At 32.8% G+C, this 13,858-nt stretch overlaps 2 protein-coding genes across 2 annotated transcripts; both read right to left on the reverse strand.

The window, feature by feature from the left end:
• LOC109356564 (glucose-6-phosphate 1-dehydrogenase 2, chloroplastic-like) lies at window positions 3,331–8,370 on the reverse strand. The gene is made up of 10 exons (XM_019599947.1): window positions 8,113–8,370; window positions 6,965–7,197; window positions 6,771–6,865; window positions 6,420–6,534; window positions 5,594–5,799; window positions 5,368–5,517; window positions 5,164–5,284; window positions 4,839–5,068; window positions 4,339–4,539; window positions 3,331–3,963 (listed from the first exon to the last, which is right to left on the reverse strand). Exons 1-10 carry the CDS (start codon window positions 8,294–8,296, stop codon window positions 3,708–3,710), a joined length of 1,791 nt encoding a protein of 596 aa, XP_019455492.1. The 5' UTR covers window positions 8,297–8,370; the 3' UTR covers window positions 3,331–3,707.
• Window positions 10,042–12,969, reverse strand: LOC109356567. The gene is made up of 4 exons (XM_019599949.1): window positions 12,238–12,969; window positions 11,448–11,688; window positions 10,614–10,731; window positions 10,042–10,496 (listed from the first exon to the last, which is right to left on the reverse strand). The coding sequence occupies exons 1-4, from the start codon at window positions 12,849–12,851 to the stop codon at window positions 10,405–10,407; spliced, it is 1,065 nt and encodes a 354-aa protein (XP_019455494.1). The 5' UTR covers window positions 12,852–12,969; the 3' UTR covers window positions 10,042–10,404.

A 13,858-nucleotide genomic window follows, 5' to 3' on the forward strand; every position in this document is an offset into this window, starting at 1 on the left:
TATATATAGTTTCTAGAATGAGTGGGGTAGGTGAATGAGAATAATTAAATGAGTTGAAAAATATTAATTAGTTTTATTATATTTGGTATAATTTTTCAAAATTATGAGGAAAGGTTTAATTTTTTTATCTTACAATAAATTAAAAATTGATTTTTTGTTATAATATCCGTTTTTACCATGATAGATTTATAATTTATTTGGTATGATATATAGTATTGATTCGACGAAAAGTTTCGTGTGTTATTTTATCAAGGAATATTGTAGTTTTTAAAAGAAAAGGTAATTCAAATGACATTTTAAAATTGCCTTTTTTTTTATCTAAACTTAATATAATATTTTATGTCATTAATAAATTCTAACCGGTTCTACAACTAGTTTTGTCAAACAATTTTAATTCATGCAACAAGCATATGTAAGATTACAGCTACAAGTTCACAACTTTCAACTAATTTCGTAACTATTAATTACGTAAAAGTTTTTTTTTTATTTTTATTGTTGAATATTCACTTATTTAAATATTTAAATGTTTTAGTGGTTTTTTTATTTTCCAAATGAAAATAAAATAACAAATAGAGCATTTAAATGTTCAATGTATCATTGTATGTTATTTTGGTATGAATGAGTTATCATCCAGAGTGAGTATCTTTTTTGTATGTAGAACTTTTGAATGAATTGATATCAAGAGTGCATGTATAGATTTTGTGTCATAAACTAATTTCTTGAATTTTCAATAAGGTAGGGCAAAATGGGTAATGGTTTTCATTTTCAATTTACTTGTTATGAAAAAGTTAGATTTTTTCATGTATTCTACAACCTAATAAAATGCAACTATAATATTTATCATTGTTATAAAGTTTTTATAATATTTTGTAGTTTAAAAACACTTTTCATGATATGAATATATTGGCATCCAAAGTAGATGCATATGCATCTTCAATCATGGAGTGTCATTATTCATTTATGATTTTCAAAGAGAAACATGTATCCAAGATATTTGTAAATTTTTAATAATCCAAAAAGAAACATATAAGTGCTAGTTGCACAATAATGTCAATTTTTATAAGATGTAATATATATGTAATGTGGGTGAAAAATTTATACATAGTTACCATATTCTCCACCATTTATATACATTACTTTTTTGAATAGTCAATAATAGTTAAACATAAATGGTGGAGGATATGGTAACTATGTATAGGTTATATCTATGATTAGAAAATCATAAATTTATTTAGTAATAATTTAAAGATAGACAACTTATAAAAAATCCCATTATTTCTAGATAAAACTACAAAATAAATTCATGCATTTTCACTCACCTTTTTTTATATATTTTTTTAAGGTGAGTGAAAAGGCATGAATTACTTATCGTAGTTTTATCTAAAAATAATGGATTTTTTATGAGTTGTCTATCTTTAAATTATTACTAAATAAATTTATGATTTTCTAATCATAGATATAACCTATTTTGTCAATTATATTGAAACTATATCTTATAAAAATGGGTGTCATTCAAAAATATATTTTAGGTTAGAAATATCATTTGATTCATATTAAAAGTAACGTGTTAATCATGAATTTTTATATCTCCCTCAGAAAGAAAAAAAGCTTTGGCATTCTTTATTGTTCCTCTACAAAATATTGATCCTCTAATCAATAACCATTAACTTTTTTCCATCTCCCAAATCCAAATATAATATGTTTTGTCAATAATCCAAACAAATATTCATTTTTCCTCTTCAACTATAATTCTTCATCCAATTTCTTATTATTTTTGTTTCTTTTTTTCAATCCATGTTAATATAGTAACCTTCCTCCACATTTTTGTACAAATAAAAAACATCTACATCATTTTCATCATGTCATACCCTTTCACCAATAATATTACTAAAATATTTGTTGGGTGTTATAATAATTTCTACTATCTCTTGTAATTTATATGATCTTGATGGTATTAGGACATAAATATTAAACTATTGAATACATGTGAATATTTATTATAAATTAATGGTTGTTTTATATGTCTATGTATAATTGTTTATTTGATTAATTTTTACAACAATATTGGAATAATATTCCAAAACATGAAACTAAGTATTATAGGCCAAAAGTTTCATCGTTTATATAATTATATTTGTATATTTTGGGTTTTGGTTCCAACAAAAAAATCAAACACAAATTAAGTGACAAGAATAAATCCCTATAAATTGTAGGACTCAACTCTCTAGAGCAAACAAACCCATAAAATATAAAGAGTAAAATATTATTATGGTGTTCCAAAATTTCTATATATACTAACCTAATTCTTGAAATATTAAAAAACCAAAATAGTCTCAAAATTATCAAAAGTGAGTCAAACTAACCTTTTTAGTATTTTCTTACTAACTTTTAGAACACTTCAATATATGTAAAGACTATTTTGACTCATATTTATGATTTTTAAATATTAATTTAGATTTTCTATATTTTCAATTATCAAATTGGCAAATGGAGAAATTAAACTTATCTAAACTAAAGTTATCAACAAGTCATTCATTTAATGATGTAAAGTCTCACCGAATTCTTAAGATCAGAGGTTTGATTTCTAGAAGCTGACACTTGTTGGGAGGGTGAATAGTTGTTTTGACATGTCCAAACAAAACTCAACTAATGTGGCAGACAGAGTACTGACCGTACAAAAGCATGCTGTGATGCCAAATCATTTTCTCCTTTTTGTCTCTCCAGTTCTCTGTCTTATCCCACTTTGGCAGACACATTCTGAAGCATTTTCCTTGTAAGGAACTATTTGTATTTTACATCCTATTATTAAGGGTACCCTACATTAGTTTTCTCAATATTTATGTTCTATAGGGTGTGCAATTAGTGTTTGTGTGACCTACTAGTGTTTAGATTCATACCCTTCATTAATTTTCTATTTCTAAAAAGTGCCCTTTTTTATAAATTCTGAATACTGTTATATTCTTCAACTAAATTTTCCTATCCACGAGAAAGTGACATATATCCATTGTAAACAGGTCATTCACAAAGTATCACTTTGTGATGTACTTTCCTATGGGTAGGATGATTTTTTTTATACTACCAAAAATATCTCATCATCCTATGTCCCTCTGGGTAAGGAATTAATCTCTTTCCGAATATATGGTTACTCCTCCCAACAAGTATCGCTCACAAGAATCAAACATTAACTTTTTGGTCATCCTAAAATCTAACCGGACCTTATGGGTAGGAGGATTATAATAAAGGAGAATATATGATTTTCCAATTCTTAATCATAATATAATTACCTAACAAAATTTGATTTCCTACTACATGAAAGACAAAAAAAAAGTGAAGGAGAAAATAAAACAAAAAATATTGATCTAAGTGCTTTATTACACTGCATTTATGTTTTATTGCTTTACATGATTTCATGCATGCCTCATACCTGTCTTTATAACTAACCATGCCAAAACATGAAAATATTTGACTCCAAAAAGAAACCACAACAAATCAACATGAACTTTAGCTATAACATATGAGGTTGATCACAACTAAAAAGCGGCCTGACACACGAGGCTCTCACCTGGTGAGTTCTGATGAAGGTAGATCTAAACAGTCTTTCTCTCACAAGTGAAGACATTATTTCCAAGATTTGAACCAATGAAGGTCACAAGGCATTGCACCAGGCTCACCCTCGAGGTTGATCACAACTGCAAAAAAAATCGGTGTCATTGATCTATGTCTACTCCAAGGTCACCCCACCTTACGTTGTATCTGGCTGCAAGATAATGAGCACCAACAGGACCACGGCTACCATAGGGATAGTATTCTGGGATTATTTTTTTCTCTTCTAGCTCTTTCAGTACAGGTGTAAATAGTGACCATGCAGCATCGAGTTCATCACTTCGAATGAAGAGTCTTCTTTCTCCTTCAATGGCATCCAGAAGTAGCCTCTCATAAGCATCTGGAATCTCTGTTGAATATCTGAAATAAGAGTTTTTTTGTTTAGTATGAAGAATGGAATTGTAATTCATTCTGAGACCCTCGCTATATGAAATTCACATGGGACACCGAGTAATCTATGTTGAGCACAGAACACGCATGAAAGTGTGAAGTTCTCCATGGACATAATTTTTCCATTCATGAGACATTGCTTAATGCAAACTAAAGCTCTTACAAAGAATGAAATTTTACTATTCAAGAAAAACCCAAATTTCATTAATGAAGTGGTAAGCTTGTCTAAAATATGGAGATTAAACCAGTGTCTGTGTTACATATTGCCACCACTATAAACTAAATGTGTGATGTATTTCAGGTGACCCACAATCTTGATATTTTAGACTTTATGAAAAGAAATACCTTGCTGCATAGTGAAGATTCAGCTTACTGCGGTCCAACCTCATTCCCAGACCTGGCACTTTGTTGTTGATCTTCAAATAAATAGCCTCGTCAGGCTGAACTCGTATAACAAGTTCGTTTGTAGCCCGATCAAGATCTGTCCCAATATTCCTATTATACAAATTGCCTGGCACGTGCCTGAACTGCACCCGTATCTCAGCTCTGAACCCAAAATAACAAAGCAGTAAATAATTTAAAACAAATATTGAAGTATACACCATTAGAGGGTGAGTTTGGCACAACGGTAAGGTTGTTACTTAATGACCATTAGGTCACAGATTCAAATCCTAGAAATAGCCTATCTACTTGCAGGGAATAAGACTGTGTACATCTACTCTCCCCAGACCCGACTAAGTGGGAGTCTCGTGCACTAGGCCACCCTTTATTGAAGTATACACCAGTGATGGTGACATTAAAGAAACATTATATATATATATGCAAAACTTATCCCTTCAACTTACCCCTTGTTGTGTAATGCTTTCCCAGCCTTCATCAGAAAAGGCACTCCATCCCATCTTGCATTATCTATGAAGAGAGCAGCTGCAGCAAATGTAGGAGTTAAGCTGTCATTTGGTACAGTTTTGTCATCAGTGTAGGCCGGATATGTAACACCTCCTCTAGTGTGGCTCTTGTACTGGCCTATAACCACATCCTCGAGTCGTATGGGCCTCATTGAACGAAGAACCTTGACCTGGCATCCATTAAGAAATAGAAATTTTAATCGTGAAAAAACACACTATTCAGAACTAAATTCAAATTCAAAGTAGATATATAACCAAACAAGACCTTCTCGTTTCTAATATCCTCTGCATCTAAACTAACAGGGGTTTCCATTGCAAAGAGTGCTAGTATTTGAAGTAAATGATTCTGCATAATATCCCTTATGATACCATAATTGTCAAAGTACCTACATATACAAAGATATGGAAATGGATGAGAATCGCTATAATAGATAAGGAAGTGTGAATGTTTCCAAGGAAGAAAGGTTACCCGCCGCGTCCTTCAGTGCCAAAATCCTCAGAGAATATCAACTGTACGTTTCTTATATACTGCCTTGTCCATAATGGTTCAAAAATGAGATTTGAGAATCGGAGAACAGAAAGGTTTTCGACAAGCTCTTTCCCAAGATAGTGGTCAATCCTGTAAAAGGTTTTCCATTTTATATAATGTACTTTTTAATCCTTAAAAGTAGCAGAGATAAGTTTAGTTAGAAAACCTGAAAATTTGATCCTCTGTCAGATACTGTTTGAGAGATTTTGTTAGAGCAGCTGAAGATTCTGAATCACGACCAAAAGGCTTCTCAACAATGACCCTGGTCCAGCCATTACCAGAAGAAGCCGACAAGCTTGCACATTTTACAGCATCTATGAAAATATTAGGAGGAATTGATAGATAATACAGGCGATTAGAAATTCTCCCGCCCTACAAAGGCAATTTTTGCATTCAAACAGAATTCAGTTTAAAAATAAAAAATTTATCAGATTAGTTTCAATAAAAATAACATTGAACGTAAAAAGGAAAAAGGGAAAAAAACAAGTTCCTTTATCCATCACTTATCAGTTATCGCCGATTGTGCAAATTAACATTACATGCCAAAATGTAAACTGCCTGCAATGTGAATAAAGTGCATACTGGGAGCAGAAGAAAAATAAATAAAAGCATGAAAATAGGAAATGCAGTTATTAAAACATTTAATATTATTCATTCTAATTGCAACATGAACAAACAGTTTTCTTTTTTTAATAATATCATATAGCGAATGGTAGATAAGCATGACCAGCGAAGTTAGAACATCAATGAAGCATCGGAGCCCAGTTGTTAGGACCCTTGGAGTGGGCTGGGAGTGAACCAAGTCAGGTTTATGTGAGGAGGGATCTTTATCGGGTGAGACGGAGAGAGTGGAGGACTTAGTTAGACATTTGGTTGTGTTTTCAACTTTAAGATGGGCAAAGAATGCTTTCTCCAATCATTATTAAGATGGGCATCTGAACCACATGAAGTTATGGATTAAAATCATATTAGATTACACCTTCTCCAATTACCTCATGTTCCTTCAGCTTTTTGTCTAACGCAGCAAAGTTTTCCTGAGAATCATACTGACCAGAATGGTAGAAACATCTTTTAAGAAATTCGTCCATCTTTTCATTGCAGTTCTCTCTGAAATTCCACGACATAAAAGATGATCCCGACAAGCATGAAATAAGGAAATTAAGTTAGACAATCATAGCAACTCAAATTTTGCGCCATTAGCAACATAAATGGTATCAAAGCTAACAAGAAGGCCAAAGTTCAAATCATCACCCCACAACCAGACGTGACTAACATGAGCACTAAGCAAACTCTGAACATGTAAGGTTGAAGCCAAATGCCAAAGAGAACAACGACATAATTACCTCTTATCAATTCTACAAGTAAGGGTCTTGCTAACCATATTTCTCAAGTCTGCATCAGTCATCTTACTTCGAGCATAACCATAGATGGTGAAGTTCTGCCATAAACCAATTCATTAATTCAAGCCCACTGACACTGAGAATCTAATCTTCCAGGAAATACGAAGATAGAGAAACTTATCTATGGAAACCCGTACCTTAGGGAGACAACCTTCATAGTAAAGTGCAAAGAGGGCCGGAAATATCTTCTTCTTGGCAAGGTCTCCAGAGGCTCCAACAATGGTAACACTAACAATGGACTCATTTTCATCCTTTGCAAATCCAAATTCACCTAGAGACTCCTTCAAAGATGTAACTGAGGATAATTTATCGTTCAATCCCTTGTTATCAGTGTCATTTTCAACAGGAGCTACCGATGCCGCTGCTGCACCTACAATACATTCATATTCCATCGCCATAATAAGACTACTAAAGGAGATATGCACATCAACTCCATATAGCTGTATAATCTAGCTACAAACAACACATTTTCCATTCCTCTGATCTCTCCTAACACTGAAATTATCTTTACATGCCAAGAAATTAAAAGTACACAAATAAAAAACATAAATATTATATAGCTAAGAGGAATTGGCTAAGTCAATAAGATTGAACGTAGTCAATGCAATGCATAGGTCCTGGACTTTGATTTCTACCTGTGCTCCTTGAATCCTAAGTTATCTCTTTTGATACGACACGAACACGGGACAAGGCCCGGTGCACGAGGCTGCTCAGGTGGGGTCTATGGTGGTAACAACTTAATGGAAACTAGGACCGTAAGTCCTCGATTTCATGGGCTCGAGTCGCGGCCTTCACATTTGACCACTATCTACCAAAAACCAGTGTGTCAGCATTTAAGCTTAAATATACTGAAATATTATATTCCTATACAAGACCTTTGTTTGTTGTTTTTTTTATATTTAATATTTTTTTTATGATTTAATATTAATCTTATATTCCATATTATAGTGGTGATGATTTACAAAATATAAGACACTACACAAATATAATACAAAATATAAGATTAAAATTAAATCACAAATCCTAAATAATAATAAAATGGTAACATTTATTTACTAATCATAACACTAGTTTTGTTTGTCCTATCAATGGTATCCAGTCACCATTTTGACTAATGAACTAATCTCTTTCGGGTTTGTGGCAGCCTCTCCCAACAACTGTTGCTTACAGGAATCCTTGGAGATCCGGTGGAGCCTTACACCACTAGACCAACGTCTTGTTCCTAATCATAACACTAGTTTGAGCCATGATGGTAAAATAAATGAAAAGTTAAATATGAAAAAACCGTGTTGTTGGTGTGTGTGAAGAGGAATCTGATGCGAATCGTGTTGGGATTTGAGAGAGAGTTTAGCATCAACAAAACGGTTTGAAGAAGAGAAAGTCACGCGTTGAAGAAACGACGATGATGATGGTGATGATGGTGATGATGATAGATGTAAACGACAGTGCGTTGAATAAAGCGTTGCCATAACAGAATACAAAAAATAAAGAGGAAGAAGTGTAATAAGAATTTGGGTTTGGTTTTTAAGAGTGAAACAAAATGGGTTGTTATGTTTTTTAAGGGTTTAGTTATGGAAGACCCTTGATATCTCCGAAGGGTTATTTGTCCTCTCTTTCTCTCTCTCTCTCTTGTAAAATACAATACAAAATGGTGTTTCATTCTTCAAGTTGTTAGGTATATTGTGATGCATACTTGACCAACCAACTTTGGTTTTCAGTTATTAAAAATAGATGATGTATGATAATATATAAAACTTTTATAAATTTTTATTTGATGCATTTTTTCTTTTTTAGATTTACAAATAAGGATATAACAATTTGATAGAGGTAATATCTTTATATTCTTGGTTTAAAGATTTTTACATTATTATTAAATCATTCATGGCTTATATAAATTACTTTTTAGAAGAGTAAACAATAATTAAATATGAACGTTAGATAATTATATATATAATTAGTACATACATTTTCTTCTCTTATTTAATTACTTGTAAAGTGTTATGATGTAAGACTTTACTATATCTCCACGGTGAAAAAATATCAAGGTCTGATTCATGGAAACATTATTTATTGAGAGTGACAATTATATATCCAGAAAATAATTAATTTCTTACAAAAAAAAAAAAGTAAGAGTATATCCTTCATAGTACAATAAAAGCTAGTGAAGAAGGAAGTATATGTTCCAAAGTCAACCCATAAATTTTTGGGTCTTGGTTATTTGCTTGTGTAAGATTTTTTTTACTAAATCAAGGTTTCTATCTTTCATGTGACAAAACGGGTCGGCCAGTTCGTTTAGCCTGCACCCATAAATACTCGCAAATATTTAAGTAGATGCCAACATGCTCGCATTGATTAACGGATAAAATTTAATGTTTTGTCCATTTTAAAACGGGACTAAACAAAAATTGCAAAAAACATAAGTCTTTAAAGAAGTAAATAGGGAGGTATATCTTATATCACACAAAGTGTTTCACTTCATATATTATGATCGGTAAAAAATATATTTAATAATAAAACTTTTAATTTATATAGAATTCATTATAGTTGATCACATAGTGACACATTCTGTGAGCTCCCTAAATAAGTATTAATTAATGTATGAAATGTGTTCAACATTGTTTCTAGTGGGATTATTCCGTTAACATTGTTACTTTAATGTTACATCCCCTTCACTTAGAGGATAAGAGTGGGAACGTTTACCCTCTGACCCGACTAAAGTACACAATCACTATTTTTAAATAATTTTTGAGGTAAGAGTCATGTCAAGTTTGGGGCTACACATTTACTGTCCTACCCTTTGTGTTACTTTATGTCCCATGGGTATGTGATTGGTCAGAAAAAATATATGTAACTTAAAATTTAATTATCAAATATTTTTCTGACCAATCATAAATCCATGGTACATAAAGTGGCACAAAATGTGGGACAACAGGTATGCTCCATAGTTTGGAGGTCTTTAATTACCATAAGGGAAGTGCTCCATGGATCAGATGTGTCTTGAAATAGCTATTTTCAAATGACAAAACCTATGGAATTTGCATAGCCAAAAATGATCATTCTCATAATGAAACAATGAAAATTTTTGCACATTTCATTGATACAGATCACAGACTATAGAATCAGCTGCTAAATCTTACCACATAAGAAGGTTATTTGATACCAGGAAGTATAGCATTATGCACTGAAATTCAAAGCAAAAATGAGTAAGATGGGCAGAAAAAGAACTCAATTCATTAGAATTGACCGAGTCCACTGAGATACAAACTCTTCCAATTGAACAACAACAAACTACCTAGAAGGAATACCCCCTCTAATCAACTCAACAAAATGAATAACAAAAAAGCCGGTAAAAGCTACGAAAATACTCTCCGTTTGCTCAGACCGCAGGCAAAAATCTGCCTGTCAAATGTCAAGAGAGTCAAAGATGATTGATTCTACATGCCGGTAACAAAATGAATGGTATTCAATGAGATTCTCCTGGGGACCAAATATTTAAGATAAGAGGCCACAATAAATAGGGTGAAGAAATTCTAATTCTACACAAACTCTACTCCACAAAATTGCAGGCTGGGAAGCTTCACAGTACCACAGCAACCTTTTCTTGAGAAACAACGGCAGCAGGATGAGCAATCAGGGGCTCATAATGGTCGGCTCCAGCACCACACCAACCTGTGTGCAGAAAATTTGCTAAGAAAATGGCAAAAGAGGGAAAATACAATATGACCGATAACAAACCAGTACTTCGTGAGCAAAATTAGCCATGTATTAAAATCATATTCTCTTTACCTGTTCCTTTCATGAAAAGGAAGAAGGGAAGTTCCTTAACTTGGCTCCTTGGACGATGGGGAAGGAAGAAAACACAATTTTCTTCATCAACCATGGCATCTGAACCATGTGCTTGCACCTGATAATGATGAACAAATTCAGATATAAGCAAGACAATGGATATTACTCACAAATGTGTACGCAAATTAAACAGCAGATGAAGATAAACTTTGAATTTATGAAGATTCCAGATCATAGCATTGAGTCTTCATTATATCACAAGCAATAACATCAGGAGAACTCGATGAAATAGCCATATAAAAGAAATGGGAAAACAAGAAACTGAGATCACCAGAAATAAATCCCAGTGGAAAGGGCTCATAATAGATGGTCATCAGTCCAAGACACAGTACTGTACTTCATTGCTTTACAGAAAGAAACAAATAATTCAATTTAATAATAATATCTGCAATAGCAGTCCTGGACTCCAGCTTCATATTGTTCAATCTAAATCATACTGTGGTCCCATATATTTATCAGCCAATTAATTTCCGAAATTGAAATTAACCCCAGACCTAAATATACATTATGAAGATGTCTCTATAACAAAGTACAAGTGTATAGCTGCATTATTTCAAAAGTAGTTTCATTAATTGAGAAATGACATACATCACAAAGAAATTGAATTTTTTTTCTTTACTATACCCCGCACAGCTAAACTAGAATGTAAGGATTGTCGTAAAATAATAATATGGAATAACCAGATCCATAAAAAAGGTTATAAATTATATATTATATATAACAAGCTATGCAAAAATCTTCATGGACTAAAAAGTATATCTCTTGATTTCTTACCACATAAATCTCTCGCTTGAACTCTGTAGCAAGGCACTCAATTGCAATATCATCTCCGAAGGCTGCAGCATGGCCTTCTCTATTCTCATCTACAGATAATAAGCCCTCCTCTGTATATTGCAAAGTGATGATATCATATTCATCATCAGGAGAACCAGAGATCAACATGTATTTGGCCCAACTTGGACCATCATTTACGGGAATACATCTCTCTCTGTAAATAGACTCCGCGGCAAATTCTCTACAATAAGAAAAAACAAGCAGATTGTAAACAAAACCACTAGAAGCAAATGCAACATCATTATCAAACTTCCACACCCATTTTTCTCCACAGTTCTCAAACCAAAACATATATATTTAAAAACAACTTGTATCTGTTAATGCAAACTACTGAGAAACAACTTCAAAAAACAAAGAAAACGTTCCAGAATATGCAAAAATCCATCAATGAATTTTTTAACTAAAACGCAATCTCAAGAAACAGAAAGGTAAAAAAAGTCAAAAAGAAAAGCAAATAAAACATCATTATCAAATTGACACACACAACAAAAACACCAACAACAACGGATAAAGCATCTATCAAGGCTAACTAATCAATTATTCGGAAAATAAAATGTTAAAAAACAACAAACCACTCATTCTTTAATTTCTACATTTTCAATTGGAACAAATAACAATCTAGCTTATGCAAAACCTAAGAATGACCTCGGCCGCGGATATGTTAAGGTTTTGGGAATCGCCGAAATTATATTGCTACTACTACAATTATAAACTAAGATTTGATGTATACCTTTGCATGCCGAGGTGAACGAGGTCGTCGATGGCGGAATCAAGATCGAATCGATTCTCTTTCTTAGCCAACAACTTCACCTCCTGAACAACATGAATCCCCCAACCGTTATTCAGATCTGGCGAATACATATGCCGAATCGCATCATCTATCGCTTCTCTCTCTTCCAAACCCTCAGATCCAAAATCCTCCAAGAACCTCTTCACCGTCCTCCTCCTCAGCTCACGCACGTTCACCACCTCCTCCTTCCCCATCGCCTTCAGCGACGCCGTGAAAAGACAGTTCCCGTCGGAGGAAACCTCGCCGCCGTGGGAGAGCCGGAACACCACGGATCTCAGAGACGACGACGACGGCATAGAAGATGAGGAATCTTCTTCTGGCGGTGGCTTCCATAGAACGCCCTTCGCATGGAGCCTCTGGAGGTTACGTCGCTGCTGTTCCTCTAAGCCTAGAACATCTTCCCAGCCGCCAGCGTAGGCTGCGGCGGCGATATTCGCCGTTCCGACGAGATCTAACGGCGGAGAAGATTTCTGATCCCTCCATTGAATCGCCGGCGTTGGAGAAGTTTGGAATGGTTCGGGAAGAGAGGTTGAATCGCAGAGAAGCTTTCCCATTGGAATGAAATAACCGTTTCAATGGCGGGAGAGAGAGAGAAAGAGAGAGAGTGAGAGAGGGAGAATAGGGTTAACGGATAAATGGACGGAGCGTGACACATAGACACGTGTATAAATGTATGTGAAGGTTAATATTATTATCGAGCAAAAACTGTTCATTTTACTGTATTATTTACTATTCATATTTAATTGTTATTTTTTTTCGAAAAAGTATATACATGAATAACAGATAATATAATAACTATGTATAGATTTTTTATATATCATTATATAGATACTACACATATGTTGTATCAACTCTCTCATACAATATTCTTTTATTAATGTAATATATATTCATTTCTATCATTTTCAAGAGTTAGTAATAATAAAATATAAATGGTATATGATATTATGGTGATAAGTCTGATTTCTCTCCATTACTGGACGGTGCATACCTAAAATTATAACACATGACAAAAATAAAGTTTCAATGATTTGAATTTTTTGTTTTTTTTTTCTAAATTAAAATTTTAAAAAATAACATCTCTCATATTCTGAATACCGAAGAGTAATTAATTTGAATGAAAATATATGAAACTGATTGGTATTTTTCTTAATAATTTATTCAATATTATTTATTACATTACTAATAACATCTCTATTGATATTCAACTACAGTCTAATGACAATTAAATTATGAGAAAATGCTATATGTAAGATGAATAATTAAAAATCATCTTACCAAATATTTATTTTTTATTTACTTAAATTTGTCATTGTCAATATTATAATTTCACTTTTACCTAAAATTGAATAACAAACCCCTAATTTAAAAACAAAAACAATATATAGTTTAACATTACTCTTTTATTAATGGTTTTATTTAGGTGATTAAACTATTAAAGGTTGTTGGTTGGTTGATTTTATTGGCTCGTGCACTAAGAAGGAAAAATATTATTTCCATGTTCTAGAATCTTCCTTTTGGGTTGAGACGACTCATATTAAATAAAATACTAGTATTATTT

Source organism: Lupinus angustifolius, chromosome LG09 (assembly GCF_001865875.1).
Source record: "Lupinus angustifolius cultivar Tanjil chromosome LG09, LupAngTanjil_v1.0, whole genome shotgun sequence".
NCBI classification, from domain to species: domain Eukaryota; kingdom Viridiplantae; phylum Streptophyta; class Magnoliopsida; order Fabales; family Fabaceae; genus Lupinus; species Lupinus angustifolius.

Bases quoted from the DNA above. Each gene is read 5' to 3' on its own strand.
- LOC109356564 (XM_019599947.1), bottom strand. From the start codon at position 8,296: ATGGCAACGCTTTATTCAACGCACTGTCGTTTACATCTATCATCATCA. The intron at 6,535-6,770 runs GTAATTATGTCG...GTGGAATTTCAG, and splicing joins ACTTGTAGAATTGATAAGAG to AGAGAACTGCAATGAAAAGA. The intron at 5,285-5,367 runs GTAACCTTTCTT...TTGTATATGTAG, and splicing joins GGCACTGAAGGACGCGGCGG to GTACTTTGACAATTATGGTA.
- LOC109356567 (XM_019599949.1), bottom strand. From the start codon at position 12,851: ATGGGAAAGCTTCTCTGCGATTCAACCTCTCTTCCCGAACCATTCCAA. The intron at 11,689-12,237 runs GTATACATCAAA...TTCTTATTGTAG, and splicing joins GTTCACCTCGGCATGCAAAG to AGAATTTGCCGCGGAGTCTA. The intron at 10,732-11,447 runs GTAAGAAATCAA...CATCATTATCAG, and splicing joins TCAAGCGAGAGATTTATGTG to GTGCAAGCACATGGTTCAGA.